A 19,599-nucleotide genomic window follows, 5' to 3' on the forward strand; every position below is an offset into this window, starting at 1 on the left:
GCACAAACCCCATAAGCAGCTCTGTCTTTCAAATTTCTCATCGTTTCCACTCATAGGAGGTTGTGAAATAAAAAAGTGTTGAAATTGGAAATAGAATAAAATAGAAAATAAAAAAGCAGAGATGATCAATAAATGCAGCATCTGTTTTTTAAAAATAATTTTATTTTGAAATAATGTCAAACAAAATTTTTAAGAAGAGTACAAAGAACTCCCTCACACCCTTCACCCAGATTCGACAATTGTTAATGTTTTGCCACATTTGTTTTATCATCTCTTTCTCTCTGAACCATTTGAAAGCGACCTTCAAACATCATGCCCCTTTACTCTGTCAAGGAGGAAAAACTTTTCGTCTGCTCTCTTAGGTTATGTCCTTGGAGGCCTGCAAATTAAATTGATTAGACAGATTAGCAAGAAAAGAAACAAGGCATGGGAATTCACAAGGAAATGTGACTCAAGGGGGCTTATGACTCTTCCATTGCTAAAACAACGATAACAACTTTCCCCTGTTTCGTTCACCAGGTCCCACACTCTTTCTCCCCTCCCCTTCCAAATTGAACTTTTTTTTTTTTTTTGAGACAGAGTCTCACTCTGTTGCCTGGGCTAGAGTGCCGTGGGATCAGTCTAGCTTACTGCAACCTCAAACTCCTGGACTCAAGCGATCCTCCTGCCTCAGCCTCCCGAGTAGCTGGGACTACAGGCATGTGCCACCATGCCTGGCTAATTTTTCCTATATATTTTTAGTTGTCCAGCTAATTTCTTTCTATTTTTAGTAGAGACCGGGGGGGGGGGGGGGGGGGAGCGGGGGGGCGGTCTCGCTCTTGCTCAGGCTGGTCTCGAACTCCTGACCTCGAGCGATCCTTCTGCCTCGGCCTCCCAGAGTGCTAGGGTTATAGGCGTGAGCCACCACGCCCAGCCTGCTTTCTAATTTTCTGAAGCCCTTTCTCAGTTTCTTCTTCATGTACTTTTTTTTTTTTTTTTGAGATAGAGTCTCTCTCTGTCACCTGGGCTCGAGTGCCGTGGCATCAGCCTAGCTCACAGCAACCTGAGCTCAAGGGATCCTCCTGCCTCAGGCTTTCATGTAGCTAGGACTACAGGCATGCGCCACCACATCCACCTAATTTTTTTTTTTTTTTAATTTTAGTTGCCCGGTTAATTTCTTTCTTTCTTTTTTTTTACTCAGAGAAAAGGCAGATGAATTTATTTAACATGTATACACGGGAGACACACTTCTTCCCTCTGGGTGTGGCTCTTCTGACCTCTTAAGCCGTCCATTCCCAAAGAGGGACACCACGGAGTCATCCAGTGGTAAATCTGTCTCCTTCCCATAAGGCCCCAGTAGGGTCAGCCAAGAGCCGAACCTTGCCTTCCGTCTTGTGGGCTTGTCCCCACTCAGCAGTCACAAAGACATCGTTAACACTCAGACATGCCACCACCTGGACCCCCTTGGCCTTCAGAGCCTCAGCCTGCTGCACAAACCCCGGCAGCTGGGTCTTGGAACAGCCAGGGGTGAAAGCCCCAGGAACTCCAAACAGCACACCCTTCTTGCCCTTGAACAGCTCTGCCAGGTTCACCTTGTTTCCTAGCTCCCCTTCAAACACCTCCACCGAGGGGATGGCATCTCCCACCTTCATTGGGGCCATGGCTGCGGCGGCGCTGCTGAAACTGTGGGCCCCGCGAGGCACCCACCTTCCCGCTCCTTCCGGCTGTCGTCTTGCTGCCGCCGGTGCTGCTATCGCTGCCACAGACTCGGGGCCGCACTAGCGAATAAGTAGCCAGCTCAGAGTCTCAGGGCCCACAGCGCCCCAACTCTCCCCGTGTCCGCAACCATCCCGCCCCGGCCTGGGCCGGGCCGCCGCAGGAGGTGGGGCCCCTAATTTCTTTCTATTTCTGGTAGAGACGGGGTCTCTCTTGCTCAGGCTGGTCTCGAACTCCTGAGCTTAAGCAATCCTCCCACCTTGGCCTCCCAGAGTGCTAGGATTATAGGTGTGAGCCACCGCGCCCGGCCTCCTCTTCCTGTACTTTTTAAAAACTAAATACCGGTGTTCCTGAGATCTCTATGCTGGGACACCTTCTCTTTCCTTTTTGTTGTCCTGCATTCTTGCCAGGCTGTATCTACTTCCATGGGCTCAATTATGTATTGGGGTGCATCAGCTCATACATGGTATCTCCAACTAATTTCTCTTGAGTCCCAGGCCTGTACATCCAACTGCCTACTTGCCATCTCCACTTGGAGGTCTCTCAGGCATTCAAACTGAAGAGTTCCAAATTGGACTGCTCCTTTTCTGGTGTTCCCTAGCTCTGTCAATGGCACTGCCACCATTTATTAAATAATTGTCCTCTTGACTCCTTCTTGAACCAAATCTACACCTAACCATTGAATACAATGGATTCTACTTTTGAGTTTCTCTTTTCTCTTTTGATTCCTACCGTCACCACTGTATCTATATCACCATCATCTCCCGCTGAAGATTATGGAAATAGTCTCCTAATCAATTTCTTTGCTGCCAGACTTGCTTCCCTCCTATCCATGCTTTACCCTCAGCCAAGGTGATCCATCCAAAAGGCAAATCTGATTACACCACTCTCTGCTTGAAATTTTCAATGATTTCTCATTTCTCATGAGGCTAAAGTCCACACTCTCCTTAATGTATTTCTAAGACTTGGCAACTGTTAACCTTCTTAGCTTAATCTTTTACCACTCTATGCTCGCAACATTTAGTAGTGCTCAGCACATATTATTGGTTTAAAATTACATGGCATTGTTTTCTTAGAAAAACAAAAGAGAAAAATCGTCTTTATTCACCGTTGCATCCCAAGAGCCTACAACAGTGCCTGGCACATAGTAGGTGTGCAATAAATATTTGTTAAATGAATGAAAGACTTTATGTATCAGTTCTAGTGATTGAAGAATGAAGATGATCAAGAAAAATGGAACGTTTTTAAACCAATAGGGATCTCTTAGTGTAACATATTTGCAAGAGTCATACACTGTAAAATTTGGCAAGGTTAAAAACCAACTACAGTGGCCTCAGAAGAAAGGTATTTTAAATGGGAAAAAGAGCACAGTTAACCAGCTTCTTTAAAATTGATCATTTATTGGAAATAGAAAAAACTTAAAATTTTATTAAAAAATACAAATTCATAGTATCTTCATTACTCCTTATTTTCATTATTTAAATCATGACAATAAAGATTAATGCATGTATTTGAACAAGTAATCAAGGAATGCAGTGTTTCATACTTAATCATTATGTAACTAAAACAGATGAAGATAAAATACTTTAAAATCAGGATATTTGTTCCAAAGACAGTTTTTTAACCTTTAAAGACTAATATTAAACAATTCACAGATAAAGGAATTAAAACTTAAAAATCTATAAAGCAAAAAAATATTTCAATTGAGAAGTTGGTGAAAACAGTACCTTTAGACAATAGTATATGTTAAGGATAATTTCCAGATTGCTAACCTATATTGTTCAGGAATGAGAAACACTTATTTCCATAAAAAATAAAACCACCTAAAGGAAAAAAAAATGATTTAAGTACTTTATTCAATCAAAACATATGAGGTATATACTCACTTCACTGTATTACTGAATTGAAAAAGTAAAATGACAGTTGCTTCCTATATAAATAAGAATTATTTTTCAAATGAGAGGTAATTTCATTCATTATATTTATTCTCTCCAAAGGATATAAATTTATACCTCTCTTTGGCTGTTATAAAATATTTTTTTAAGACTAACCATCTCCTTTGGACGACTGATTAATCATTTGGAGAAAAAACATAAGGTTATATCTCTACTTTGCACCAACATCAAAATATATTACATGTGGGTTAAAGAGTTAAATGTTTGAAAAAATTAAATCACAAAATTATTATAAGAAAAATGTTTGTGAATATTTATAAAATCTTGGGGTGGGGAAAATTTCCAAAATATACTACCAAAGGTGGAAAACACAAGGCAAAGATTGGCAGAGTATGATATATACAAACAAAAATAAGCATTATACTTAAATGAAGTTTTAATATATTCACATGTAACAAATCAAATGGTACAGCTGAGCTTATGAGGAAAAGCAGTAAGAAGACAGTGATCACTCATGTGAAAAATGGGCAGAGGATGTGGATAAACAAAAAGAACACAATGGCCAATAAACACATTTTAAAATGTTCAACCTTTTTCCTAACCAAAAAAATGAAAATGAAAATGAGATGCCATTTTTGCAATCCTAATTAATAGAAAAAATTTAAATGTAACAAGGCAATATGTATACTGTATATAACACTGTGTTCACACTTAAAGATAGAAATCTTTCCTCTAGGATTTTTATAAGAGTCTCTAGAATTATCTAAAAAATTGTAGATATGCAAAAAGGTTTAGTGGTAAGGATATTCCTGTTTTAGTTATAATATCGCAAAATTGGAAATAATAGAGGTTAATTAAATTATGGAATATTTAACACTGCAATATTATATGGCCATTGAAATAACACTAGATATTAATAACAAAGAAAAATGCTTACAATACATTGTCAAGTTTAAACAGCAGCTTACCAGTTTATGCATAATATAATTCTAATTTTTCAATAAATCACAATTTAACTTTCATTAACATGTTTTCTATAATGAACATGTATTTCTTTTCTGGTACGAAAGAAATTATTTTTCTATAAAGGCCAAAAAAATTACATTACTTATCTTTTTCTGTTCCAATTCTATATTCTCCAAGCAAACTCCTGATTATCAATCTCTTTTTCCTAGGTAGTTCCATGACAGAAAAGGGGTGCCCTAAACTGGAAAAGTGAACATTCTGTAAGTTGCAAAGTGCTACCTTCCATTGTAGATTTTTGGTGGTACATAAAGCCTAGAAAAAAAATTAGAAGCCATTAAGAGATGGAAACAAAGTGACTGAAAGGTAAGAAAAGAATGCTAGGAATAAAGTATGAAAGTCAGGGACCTGTAAAAGAAACTAAGGTATGGTCAAATATGTTTGCAAACTCTTTGTAAGAATGTGAGCCCTGAATGATGGATAGCAATACGAAGGTGACAACCACTGCAGGGAAATATGGGCAAAGGATGTGGATAAACAATCTACCAAAGAATACACATTTAAAAAAAGAAAGTTTAGCCTCTTTTCTAACAAGAAAAAATGCAAATTAAAATGAACGTGTAAAAAAGAGCTTATTTTGAAACAGAACGTCCCAGACCATGCACAGAGTAGATAGCTTTCTATTGTCTGATTTGGTGGCCTCAAAGGCCATTGTGTCCCAAATTGTCTCCTATATTGGTTTGTCACAGGGCCTCCTTCTGAGTTAAAGTACTGTTTTCATAAGACCAGATTTAAATGTTGGCTTATGTTACCATCAGTGAATACATCCCTGAATTTAGGTTATTTTGATTAGTTTCAGTAAGCAAAATCCTTAGCTAATAGCTTAAATATTTTAAGGTTCATTTTTTGGTTCATTTTGATTGAGGGAGGAGATGTTTAAAAGGGCCAAGGCCTGGGAGATACTTTGGGCAACCAGAATCAGCCCTGAAGGCACTGGAAGCCTAGAAGGCATATCAAAGGGAGGGAAGATCTAATACCAGTAGGGACTAATATATTAGGGCAAATTATGTCATAATTCTGCATTCTGAAAATAAGTAATTTAAGTTCATAATACTAACGAGTATGCCAGGTACCATATTAAGGACTTTATGTAAGCTGTTTTATTTAACAGTCTTATAAAGGAAAATGTTATTATGTCTATTTTTTTTTAGAAGATATGGTCTTGCTCTGTTGGCCAGGATGGATTAGAACTCCTGGGCTCAAGTGATCCTCCCACCTCAGCCTCCAGAGTAGCTGGGATTACAGGCATGTGCTGGTTATGTCTATTTTAAGGATAGTTCAGTTCATATAGAAAAATAAACCTGGATTCCCTACCTCATATCATATATTCCAGAAATTAAAGATCTCATCATGAAAGTACAAGTCTAAAGCAAACAGAAGAAAATATAAGAGAATAGTATTGTGACCTTGGGACGGGACAGGACTTTTTCAATAAGATTCACAAAACACCAACAATAAAGCAAGAAATTAATGGATCCTTGTTAACTAAACTAAACTAAACTAAACATCCTTGTTCAACAAAGGACTTCATAAATAAAATTTATGGGCGACAGATGGAAAAATTATTTGCAACATCTAAAATGGACAAGAGATTGATATTTAGAACCTGGGTTGTTCTGTAAACAGATAGGCATCTGGAAAATGGGCTGTTCTGTATATTCGTAAAATAAAATATTTTAGGCTTGTGGCTATATGGTATCTGTCACAACTGCTCAACTTAGCCATGGTAGCACAAAAGCAGCCATAGACAATACATAAACGAATGAATGTATTCCAACAAAACACAATAACACTATTTACAAAAATCAGTAGTAAGATTTGGCCTGCAGGCTATAATCTGTCGACCTCTAATCTAGAATATATAAGAAATTCCTTATATATTCCTATGGATCAATAAGAAAAAGTTAGGACACACAACAGAAAACTGGGCAGAGGCTATCAATAAGCAATGGGCAGAATGAAAAATCCAAAGGGCTAAGTGAGTATATGGATGTGCAACTTTATTAATAATCTGAGAAAGCAAATTAAAATGAAATGTCATTTAAAACCCAACAGATTTGTCAGAACATGGAAGTCAGATAATTCAGGTGGTGGTAAGGGTGTGGGGAAACATGGAACCCTCATGCCTTGCTGATAAGAGTGTCAGTTATAAAAAGCCATTCGGGAGGGCAAGCTGGCAGTGCCAAGAGAAATTAAGTATGTGTTTCCACACTCCAAATAAAGGGGAGCTCTTTGAGAAAGGGCAGCAGGCAGCCTTATAACATCACACATACATTATCTTTACTTTGTAATTAAAGACAATATACATGATCTTTTCTCATTTCACTATGAATGGACAAAAACACTGCCCATGGACGGTCAACAGTATACAGACCAGCTGTTATAAACTACTTTCTACCAATGTGTTGTAGAAATGAGGAAATCTTTATATTCTTAGAGTCTAATTCTTTTACAGTTTAGAGTTTCATGTCTTTAAGAGAACTGGCTTTCTGCTGCCTGATTAGATTAATGGAATGCAAACTCCACATGAATTTAAGATAAAGCAAGACTTCAAATTTATACCATGGAGAGCCAATTATAGGGTTCTACTCTTAGATCCTTCTGGGTTTTTGCTCCTCTACAGTGTCAGGAGCACGTCAGTGGAAAAGTTTGAGAAGCATTCAGTTAATAAGGAGGGACAATTATTGACTATCCATCAATCCTTAGCTAAATAAAACTAAGAAGCAAAGGTATTCTTTTCTCTCTTTAATGGAAAATTAAATTATACAATATAACCTGCTTGGTAATTAGAATTACAACTTCCTCTGGCCATTTTTTTCTACCTCCACCCTGAGTACAATCTATTGTAGCATTGAGTTCTGAAATAGAGGCTTTCCTTTCATTGAATTCATATGCTATGGTCTGACAAAATATACAATGGATTATTCAAATTAGTATGGCCGAAACAGCAAGAGTAGCTTACAAATGCACTGATTAAAAAGGCTTATTGTCTCAAAGAAAGTATATCCACATGTTTTGCCTTAAAAACAAATCTGTTATTCAACTCTATTACATTGCTGGTTAAAATAGTTTTGAAATAACTGAAACACGTTTTTTTCCCCTCCCAGCCTTTTATCATATGTGCATTTACTTAAAAGGTTAGATTATACTGAACTATATGCATACTGTTGTTTGATCAGAAATTAAAAGAAAAATGGTTTACAACGAATTGTATACTTTAAAGTTTACACATAAAGGGTGAACTTTATGGTATTTAATATCTTAATAAAGCTGTTTTAAAAAGGTAGTTTAATCAGTCATCTAGGCTTGTGGCTCATAACTGTAGCATAATGGGATCAGGGGCAAGAAGGAGTAGAATGAGGCTAACCAATCAAAAATTGGGCTAAATTCCCAGCCTATTTTATCTGGCCCTTAGAGAGAGAGAGAGAGAGAGTATGGGAGATGAGAGGTGAGTTGTGGCTGGGCACAAGGGAGGAAGTGCTGAGGGCAAAAGGTCAAGAAGAACCAAATGTTATAGTTAAAACATTCGCTTTCAAGAATTCCTAAAAACATGGACTGACTTACAGAAGACTTCTGTCAGACACTAATGAAGAGAAACATGATAGTCCTCTTTCTTCATCCATAAACCGGCAATTTCCGAAACAGTAGTGAGAGCACAGGTACCTAATTTAAAAGACTTCTTTTCAAGGCCTGCAACAACTTTCAGATACAGATTATATGAATGAAAACTGAAGGCTGCTTTTAGAATCAAGAATTTAAAAACAACTAAGATTTTACTCTATGTAATGGGAACAATTCTGATAGAAAAGAGTACAAAGTTTTTAAAAAAGACAACACATACATGATGATAAACATAAAATGCTAGTACACATTTATTCTTTTATTGCTAAACACCAAATGCTGGCAATTATGATATCTTCAAGTTTAAGCTTAAGAATGAATTATAGCACAGTCAAAGGATTTATAGAAAAAAATACCTGTGCATAATTAGTATGTGAACATTCAATAAATACCATAGGACAAAATGATGACTGAGAGCCACAGTATCTATGAAGCACATGTTTACAACTTGCTGTTAGAACAGACAATGACCTATAAGAGTGATTATCGAAAGGTCAAGTTTAACTGCATGTCTTTTCAAACTGAGATGCTGAAAAGAATATATACATTCCTTACAGATTGTAGGTGATTTAAAAAAAAATCTCTCAAAAATGTAAACAATGCAGAGTCGGAAAACTGAGAATAAAGTTTTACTATTGAACAAAGTGACAACACAGAAAGAATACTTTCTTCAAATCTTCAAAATAATTCATTTTTCTAATTGCTCTACAGAAACCACAATGGATTCTTTCCATAAAGATGATAATACACCAGGGACACAAAGACCTTCCAAGTTATTTTTTTTTTATGTTAACATATATTTACAGTAAATATTCAATAATACTTTTTACAGCTTACTTAAATAGAAACATGCTTTTCTAATCCATAAATAATGCTAACCATTATCCATTCAACCACATTTATTATTTATGATGTCTCATGCACTGTGCCAGGGATGCAAAGATGAATACGACATGGTCCTTGCTCTAGAAGTGCCCACAATCGAGCTAAAGAAGATAACACGTATTTCCTTTCTTACACAATGAGGCCATTTCTATACAAATGGTTCTGATCTGCTCAATTTCCTAATAGAGTGAGTCCCAAACCCTGATCCTATGGATTAACAGGCCAAGTGTTTAACAGCTAAAATAAAATGAGATTTTGGGGTTTTTTTACCCAGAAAAAGAAATTAATGGATAGGATTTCCTCTATCAATTTTTTTTTCTCATGGCTGGGTGCAGTGGCTCACGCCTGTAATCCAAGCACTCTGGGAGGCCAAGGCGGGCAGATCGTTTGAGCTTAGGAGTTCGAAACCAGCCTGAGCAAGAACGAGACCCCGTCTCTACTAAAAATTAAAAAGAAATTAGCTGGACAACTAAAAATATATAGAAAAAATGAGCTGGGCATGGTGGCATATGCCTGCAGTCCCAGCTACTTGGGAGGCTGAGACAGAAGGATTGCTTGAGCCCAGGAGTTTGAGGTTGCTGTGAGCTAGGCTGACGCCACGGCACTCTAGCCAGGGTGACAGAGTAAGACTCTGTCTCAAAAAAAAAAAAAAGAAAAGAAATTTTTTTTCTCAGTTTTTAAAAAACAGACTTTACATATACGATATTTTCGTTAGCAAATTGCTTAGTTCATATAATTAAATTAATTATGTAAGTATTTCATGGCATTTCCCAAGCTCTCTTACTGAACAGGTCTGAGCATTACTATGCTAATATACTTTGATTCTGAATGACTGTCTACCTAAGAACAGAACAAATGCTTTATTTTCTGGGATAAACTAATAATTTGTAGGGTTTTATTACTGGTATTAACTGATGACTCAAGTCATCAATAAAATGTTAAAATTATATTCAATATATAATTTCTGTTTAAGAAGGAAGACAAATTTGTAATACAATCTAAAAAGAGTTTCTTAAAAATGATTAAAAAGTTTTCGTGCTTAAAGAGCAACTCAATGATCTGAAAAAGGTAACCCCATGGAATACCCCACTTAGTGAAGAAGTTGGACACATGGGTGTTAATGAGTCATTGCCTTTTATCCCTTTTTCAGTCAGAGAGAAGTGTGTATTTTTGTAATCAAAGAGACAGCAAGCTCGTACGCTTCTAAGACCAACTGGCCTGTTGACTTCCCAAATTTCCCAGGGGTGCGTCTCCACTCTAAAAGACCTCGAACCAGGTGTGGCTCTTTCGGGCTCAAGAGTCAGGTCCCAGGCTCTGGCAAATCAACCTCTGTACTCATGTGTAGCCACTCTCGCTGTACTACCAAGTCTTCCATGGACCCAAAGAGGTAGCTTAGGGGAGAGATGGAAAGCAAGGACTAGGTATTTATTTAATCACCTGACACAGACATGGGAGCCGCTGGTAAGCACAGAGTATGGCTCAGGGTTTAAGGTCATTGCTTCTTGAAGACAGGAACCCAAGAGCTAGGCCCCAGATGGCCTCAGCAGCACAAGAGAAAATATCTGCTCTGGAAAGGTTCCCAAGCTTCAAAGCTCTACAGAGAATGGTCACCAGGACTGCTGAAGATCCTGTGTTCTGTCTTGTGACCTGTCAGAAGACCTGAGGTTCAACCCTAACTGCCTCAGCTCACATGCTGCCGGCATGACACACTTCCTGCAGCTCACTCTGAATGTCAAGGCCAGTGCTGCTTTGTGAGGGGGGCAGACACACCTTGTAAGAGGCAACTCTTGTGGGGCAAAACATGTCTCATGATATCATAGGACCTACTTCCGACTTTGTTCATTTATTTGGCATCATTTGACAAAGATTTTTCCCTTTCATGTCAGCAGATTCTTTTCTAAAATTTTATTAATTTAATTATAAGCAGACCTCAGTTTCCAGAGTAAAAAATAATATACATTAACTTTTAAAATACTTTTCAAACAAGACACAGGACAAGAGATACAGGCCAAGAAAACAGTGACCCTTCCACTAGGCCAAAGTCTGGTCTCCTTCAAATCTTGACTAATGCTTTTGCAAAAAGTTTTTCCCAATTAATTCCACCCAATTCTGTTCTCCTTTATACTATTTCAATATGATATGCAGTCACACAAAATGGTATTACATGAATTTGCACTTGTTTAGAAATTGTTCCACAAGCATCAGTGTACGTTCAGTCTTTAAAACTAGAGTGTAGTTAGAGACTATGCCTTTCATTTCTTCTGTTTACCATAGAGTTTGGGTACTCTGGATACAGCAGGAGCTCAAAGTTGTTGGCTAAGATGTAATTTTAAGGAAACACTTTATATTTCATACCAAGTAAGGATTTCAATGGCAATGGATATTACCTCATAGCTGTATATTATAATTCAGAGAGTCTGTAAAATGGGTGCAAATATTACCGTGCTGTAACCATCCAGAGTCCCAGGGTCACATTGGCAGCCAAAAGTACACTGCCACCAAGCAAGATGAAAAATCCTATCAGATCTTTGACATCATTGTCTCCAATCACCGAGGTAAGGGTGGCATCCAGAAAAGAGTTTAAAATCCACTGTCCATCCAAAGCAAAGCAGGGCACTGCATTAACAATAGCCAGAGCTCCTGAGAGGGAAATCAGGTACCTGGTTAAAATCGGTTAAGGAGCAGACTGTGAGGTCTGAGTGGAAACCACATTCCTGCGAGTCAGAAGATATTTTACTACGACTGAATTTGAGATTACAGTTTACATCCCTACTTTCTTTAAATCTCTGCCATTCCTTCTTAAATCTCTACTATTTAAAACAAATGAGGCTGGGAGTGGTGGCTAACGCCTGTAATCCCAGCACTCTGGGAGGCCGAGGCAGGAGGATCGCTTGAGCTCAGGAGTTCAAGACCAGCCTGAGCAAGAGCAAGACCCCGCCTCTACTAAAAATAGAAAGAAATTATCTGGACAACTAAAAATATATATAGAAAAAATTAGCCGGGCATGGTGGCACATGCCTGTAGTCCCAGCTACTCGGGAGGCTGAGGCAGGAGGATCGCTTGAGCCCAGGAGTTTGAGGTTGCTGTGAGCTAGGCTGATGCCACGGCACTCTAGCCTGGGCAAAAGAGTGAGACTCTGTCTCAAAAAAGAAAAAAAAAACCAAAAAAACCCAAATGAGTTTATATTATTTCAGAGGTCAAAAACTTTGACTAGGAAAATAAAGGCCAACCACTTACTTATAAACTAAGCCAATCTAGAATGAACTCCTAGGAAGACTAAGTCTTTCTAATCCTTTAATAATACAAGGGAAAGGAATGTGGAAGGAATAAGAAATAAGGGAAAAATTATTTTTTGATCCTTACAAAGTATTACTTTGTATTAGGAAACAAAGCTTTTGGCCCTTGAAGCCTACTTTATTTTACTATCATCTACAAGGTTATAGCATAAGACTCTTTGCAACAAAGCTGCAGAGTCTACAAGGTACGATTTGATTATACACAGTTTTTTAGTAACTGCTCATTTGTTTTCCATCTCATTTTTTGGTAAATCATTGAAGAAAGAAATTAAAAAGATTTAAAAGCAACAAAACCAAAGAACCCTTCCAAAACTTTTCATTAATTCTATATGATAATCAATTTTTAAAAATTTCATTTTTATATGAAAACATAATATGCTAAAGATCACATGAGATTTGTTCTCTGAATTGCTATTTTCTTAGTAGAAACCGGCTTGGTCTTCTTAGGGATTCCTCCCTGGAACCAGTGGAATGGATTTACATAATTCCTAATTATGCATATAAGAGTCATCCTCCATTTGGTCAGAACTAACAGGCTCAGATGGGGCAGAATTCATCACTTCACTAGTAACTGAAACTTTCATCCTTTATAAACTTAATAAAAGTTTTTCGACCTGTAAATTTAATTCTTAATTTGTATTCTGAGTTCCTTCCTTTCCACATCTTAACCTTTCACCCTTTCTGACTAATCTTTCTCCTCTGACTTCTTCCCTCCTAGTTGGTACAATCTGATCTCTTTTAACTTTAAAGTCTCTTTTTTAGTTGTTAGCAATTAAGTGACACTTGTAAGGTCTATCCTTGTAATGCTCTGTTCAAGGTAAAAGGGATCAAGCTCCAAGTAACACACTTTCAAAACATTTTTCACACCAGAAAGGATACTTGACAAACGTCTCCACAATCACTGGCAGATCTATGCTTAGAAAGTTGAAACGTGGGATAAAACTCGTGATGCTCACTAAAAAAGAAAAACAAGGAATAATGAATATTATTCATACCAGATAAGCAACAGCATTATGGATTTTACCATATGGTCAAAAATTGGGCTAACCAATTAAATTGATTGAGAAAGCCCTTCCTAAATATATGCAAGCAGGCTATATGCCTCATATATAAAAGCAATTGACTCTTCTGGAACATCTAATAAAAATAGTGGAATGAAAAAATTCATGTTCCAGTGTGTACTTATATTTTGAGGCAAGAATAAGACAAAATGGACTATATACCAAATATGACAACCAAATACAGAGACTGACCTGAAAAAATACACTATAATTTACATCAAAAGAGTCTTTACCCTTTCAAAGAGGCACAACCTTAAAATCACACATTTACTCCAACCATTATGCTACTTAACCTCTTCCTGGTCTTAGATTTTTTTCTTTGTTAGTAAAACAAAAATTAAGACGAGGGGATTTTTAAAAGTCTCTTCTACTCTGTGGATTCCATAATCCTGTTTTTGTTCAAAACATTTAAAAACTATCCTGTAATTAGGTGGAACCCATAGTTCACATTTCTGAATCACCCCAACTGGGGACATTTCTTCATTTGTTGAGTTTTTATTTAATACTTGCAGTTTAGAGTCACTTAGTGTCAAACTAATAAATAAGAAAAATGGGCCAGGCGTGGTGGCTCACGCCTATAATCCTAGCACCCTGGGAGGCTGAGGCAGGAGGATCGCTCAAGGTCAGGAGTTCGAGACCAGCCTGAGCAAGAATGAGACCCCGTCTCTACTAAAAGTAGAAAGAAATTAGCGGGCCAAGTAAAAATATATATAGAAACAAAAAAAAAAAAAATTAGCCAGGCCTGGTGGCGCATGCCTGTAGTCCCAGCTACTCGGGAGGCTGAGGCAGAAGGATTGCTTGAGCCCGGGAGTTTGAGGTTGCTATGAGCTAGGCTGACACCATGGCACTCTAGCCTGGGCAACAGAGTGAGACTCTGTCTTTAAAAAAAAAAAAAAAGAAAAGAAAAACGACCCAGATTATATCTCAGGATAAGACTATAGAGCAATGAGAGAGCTTTTTAAAGAGTAACATAAAACCAACATATCCATTAACTGATAAATGAATAAAGAAAATGTGGTCTATCTATACAATGGAATATCATTTGGCCCTAAAAGGAATGAAGTACTGATTCATGCTATTACATGGATGAACCTTAAAAACATTATGCTACGTGAAAGAAGCCAGTCACAAAATATTCCATTTATATGAAATGCCCAGAACAGGCAAATTTATAGAAACAGGAAATAGATTAGTGGTTGCTAAGGGCTGGGGGGTATTGAGGAGATATAGGGAGTGAGGTTTCTCTTTAGGGTGATGAAAATGTTCTGGAACTAGATTGTGGTGATGGTTGCACAACTCTGAAGATATTAAAAAACACTGAATTGCATACTTTAAATGGGTGAATTGTATGGCAAACTGTTATAAAAAAGTAACATATAAATCTTGTACAACAAAATGAGTTAGATTATATGATCTTCAGCCATACAGCAAAGCTATATACTTAGTCCATTCATGTTGCCACTGATAAAATGATCATGCTGGCCCAGTTTTGAAATTATAATCATATAAAATTCATATGTCATGCATAATTTACTTTATAGTCACATCCCCATGCATCCTGGCATTCTCTAGGGTATGCTGATCTTGCCACTGTTTTGGGGAGCTTGGATAAATTTAATAAACTCTCAGAGACCATCTGAGAGATCATATATTTGAACTGGGTATATATAAATAGTAGGGAAGGAAAAATGTCACTCTCCATAGGCAGGCATGGAATTCAGTTCTTCCTTACTTTATAAATTTAGATTATCTTCCTACTGCCTCAATTTCATACTTAAGAACAAGTTAACAAGACTTTTGATAAGTGATCAAATTTATAATAAAATTAATGCAAGGATTTGTACTGAGTTTCTACCACTAAGAATATATGTGATATTAATGATTTTCTAATGGTCTACCACAATAATACCCACCTGTGTAGTGAAGATGCAGAGGATGTCCTACATACAACATATCAATTTGAGGTGGGTGTTTCACTTTTATTAAGCGAGTGTGAGTTTCCAAAGAAGGTATTATACAGAAACTTGAGCTTTTTTTACAATCTTTATTGGTTCTACAAACTTGAGTGGCTTCAAGTGCTTTCCGGGCAGGTAGACATGTATGCTATAAATAAAATAGTACTTAGTCAATATTAAAAATGATTTATTAACACAAAAAATCTAAGCTATATTCCTTCAATATTTTTCATGTCACCTAGCATATTAGGAATGAAGTTTACATAAAAGAAATGCTATTTATGTACACCTATTATAAAGTAGATTCAAGTATCCCATTTTGGCCAATTAAGATATTAGCACTATAAATTTTTAAAGATTCTCAGATGCAATGTGACATCTGAAATGCAGAGATTTTAATAAAATGATACAAAGTAAACAGAGAAAAAGGGGGAAGTTTTCATAGATTCCATTTTAGCTCTATATGCTTATTTTGTAGTAATTATCAGATAAGAAAGACTGCCTCAGGGACAACTTACCAAACGCTTATTAAAATTATTTCTGTAGGAAAAGCACACATCTGTGAGGCTGTGATTGTTACAGCATTCAGTGGAACCATCGAGCCGCTTGTATGCTAAAGAGGAATACAGTGTTTATTAGAATCTGTTATATAAAAGTACATTTATAATAAAAAATTTGCTTTTAAGACAAAAAGAATAAGTAAAATGGACATGAATTTGGAAGCAACTTATAATTCAGAGTTCAGCTTGAAGGCCACTTGCTGCAGTTTGATTTTACATTCCAAAGAGAGATCTATCCAATTTGAAATCAAGAAGCAGCGCTTACCTCAGGTTAGTTGTCCTCATTTAAGTTTACCCACACATAAAACTGGAGTTCCAGTGTCTCAGTAGATTTTACAAAAATAACTCCAGCCGGTCAGACACAAACATTTAATGAGCCACTATTATGTGCCCTAATGCCACGGATCCAACATTATTTCTGAACTTCTGCCCTGTGGTGTTAGCAAACAGAGGGGGCCAGAGGATGCCTAAGACATTCCCATTATATCCAAATACCTATTCTACCCCCAGGCTTACCTTGGGGCTTTTCCTACAGATCCAGGGAAACCTAATTTGACCCACAGATGTGTACATATCTGCCTGCACACCAGTAATCCAGTTACTATTTTTGGAAGTCAACAGAAATGGGGCAACTGTTTATTCCCAGTATTTATTTTTTTAAAGCACTTTGGTAGACTGCTTCACTTGTATCTGGGGCAAAATAAGGAAGCTAAATCACTGATACAGGTGGGACAAAAAATGATTTCATGTATTTACCTTGGAAGGTTTCCTGCATCTAACACACCAGACTGATAAAGCATAGATTGATGTGTGGCAAGGACCAAATAAATTTGAATCTTGAATACAAACTACCATACTCAGATGTGCTGAGGCAAACAGTCTCAAAAGCAAAGTTAGCTCTGTTTTCCAGTATTGCAAAAAGCTTTTCTATTACAAGAATATCTTCAGGGCTGGGCGAGGTGGCTCATGCCTGTAATCCTAGCACTCTGGGAGGCCGAGGCTGGGGGATCGCTCAAGGTCAGGAGTTTGAGACCAGCCTGAGCAAGAGCGAGACCCCCGTCTCTCCTAAAAAATAGAAAGAAATTATCTGGACAACCAAAATTATATAGAAAAAATTAACCGGGCATGGTGGCGCATGCCTGTAGTCCCAGCTACTCTGGAGGCTGAGGCAGAAGGATTGCTTAAGCCCAGGAGTTTGAGGTTGCTGTGAGGTAGGCTGATGCCACGGCACTCTAGCCCAGGAAACAGAGCAAGACTTTGTCTCAAAAAAAAAAAAAAAAAAAAAAGAAAACAAAAAACAAGTGTATCTTCGGAAGCACTTAGTATGAAAATGTTAATTGAAAAATGGGAGGTATTAATTTACCAGACTTCAAACTATACTACAAGGCTGTGGTTATTAAATCAGCTTGGTATTGGCACAAGAACAGAGACACAGACCAGTGGAATAGAACTGAGAATCCAGATATAAGACCATCTTCATATAGCCATCTAATCTTTGACAAAGCAGACAAAAACATACACTGGGGAAAAGATTCCTTATTCAATAAATGATGCTGGGAAAACTGGATAGCCACATGTAGAAGACTGAAACAGGACCTACACCTTTCACCTCTCACAAAAATCAAACCACGGTGGATAACAGACTTAAACCTAAGGTGTGAAACTATTACAATTCTAGAAGAAAATGTGGGAAAAACTCTTAAAGACATTGGTCTCAGCAAAGAATTTATGAAGAAGACCCCAAAGGCAATCACAGCAACAACAAAAATAAATGAATGGGACCTGATTAAATTAAAAAGCTTCTGCACAGCCAAACAGTCACGTGAGCAGACAACCTAGAGAATGGGAAAAAATTTTTGCATGCTACACATCGGATAAAGGGCTGATAACTAGAATCTATTTAGAACTCAGGAAGATCAGCAAGAAAAAATCAAACAGCCCTATCAAAAAGCCGGCAAAGGACATGAATAGAAACTTTTCAAAAGAAGACAGAAGAATGGCCAACAAACATATGAAAAAATGCTCAACATTTCTAATCATCAGGGAAATGCAAATCAAAACCACAATGAGATATTACTTATCTCCAGTGACAATGGCCTTTATCAAAAAGTCCCCAAACAATAAATGTTGGCGTGGATGCGGAGAGACAGGAACACTCATACACTGCTGGTGGGATTGCAAACTAGTGCAACCTCTGTGGAAAGCAACATGGAGATACCTTAAACAGATACAAGTAGACCTATCATTTGATCCAGCAATCCCATTATTGGGCAACTACCCAAAAGAAAAAAAAGACATTCTATAAAAAAGACATCTGCACTTGAATGTTTATAGCAGCACAATTCACAATTGCAAAGATGTGGAAACAACCCAAGTGCCCATCAATCCATGAGTGGATTAATAAAATGTGGTATATGTATACCATGGAGTACTGCTCAGCTGTAAGAAACAATGGTGATCTAGCACCTCTTATATTTTCCTGGATAGAGCTGGAACTCATTCTACTAAGTGAAGTATTCCAAAAATGTAAAAATAAGCACCACATGTACTCACCAGCAAGTTGGTTTCACTGATCATCACCTAAGAGCACATTCAGGAATAACATTAATCGGGTGTCGGACAGATGTGGGGGGGGGAGGGGATGGGTGTATACATACATAATGAGTGCGATGTGCACTGCCTAGGGGATGGACACGCTTGAAGCTCTGATTTGGGGGAGAAGGAGGGGCAAGGGCAATATACGTAACCTAAACTTTTGTACCCCCATAATATGCTAAAATAAAAAATAAAAAATAAAAAAATAAAATAAAAAAAAAGAAAATGTTGATATGCACTGTGATTTTATAAGGATGTCATATTTCAGCCAAAAGTTTTTGCATGTTTTTTTAATAATTGTTTGTTTTGTTTTGTTTTAGCAGATTATTTGAGGAAGACAGCTTATATTAGTTATACTGGATCTCCCCTAGCCACACACTATTGCTCTCTCTCCCTGGCCAAAACATACTGAAGAACTAAACAGAGGCAAAGCAAAGTAACTGATGAATCAATTTTTCCTCTGCAGTAAGTCTGCTGTGTGAGTAGTTTTGTTTTCTTATCATAACTGAATGGGTATTTAATTTTGGGTGACAAGTAATATTTAAAATATTAAAGCAAATTGTGAGTATCTAATGGCACAGACAAACCTATGCCTATAATCACTCGTCACCCCCAAAGGCAAAAAGTTGTTTAGGAATTTTTTTTAAAATCAATCCAGGCTAAAACCCTCAGTGTCCTCTTTGATCAGTTTCCAAGTCCCACCAATTTTTACATCCTCATTATTTTTCTCCTTATCTATTCCTACTTGGGTGCAAATTCCTTCTCACCTGACCAATCTGAACAGATCCCTAATAAGTCTGTTTGCTCCCCATCTACCTATCATGTGCAAACTTGTCCTACATACTGAATGCTTCAGATTAAGCTTCCAATGTATAACTCTGAGAATATAACTTCTCTAATTCAAAATTTCCAAAGACTACACTGTTCCCAAATAAAGTCTAATTCCATAGCCTAAAACTTAAAGACCTCTACTTTTTTTTTTACTACCTTATCTTATATGATTCTTTTGCTAA

General features: G+C 37.2%; 1 protein-coding gene and 1 pseudogene across 2 annotated transcripts in view; both read right to left on the minus strand.

Moving 5' to 3' along the window:
• Window positions 1-247: 247 nt before the first annotated feature.
• The window catches only part of MBTPS2 (membrane bound transcription factor peptidase, site 2), a 54,018-nt gene continuing 34,666 nt past the window's right edge, over window positions 248-19,599 (minus strand). The window contains exons 8-12 of one of the 2 annotated variants that reach the window (XM_069464428.1): window positions 15,950-16,044; window positions 15,390-15,579; window positions 13,295-13,370; window positions 11,561-11,779; window positions 248-379 (exon numbers count right to left, since the gene is read on the minus strand). In XM_069464428.1, coding sequence (XP_069320529.1) covers window positions 364-379; window positions 11,561-11,779; window positions 13,295-13,370; window positions 15,390-15,579; window positions 15,950-16,044 — 596 coding nt within the window. In that variant the 3' untranslated portion in view covers window positions 248-363. Of the gene's footprint in view, window positions 380-10,157; window positions 11,780-13,294; window positions 13,371-15,389; window positions 15,580-15,949; window positions 16,045-19,599 lie in introns of those variants that run through there. The other variant, XM_069464429.1, reaches the window with a different exon arrangement.
• Window positions 1,202-2,456, minus strand: LOC138378362 (peroxiredoxin-5, mitochondrial-like; annotated as a pseudogene).

This window comes from Eulemur rufifrons, chromosome 30, assembly GCF_041146395.1.
Source record: "Eulemur rufifrons isolate Redbay chromosome 30, OSU_ERuf_1, whole genome shotgun sequence".
Taxonomy (NCBI): Eukaryota; Metazoa; Chordata; class Mammalia; order Primates; family Lemuridae; genus Eulemur; species Eulemur rufifrons.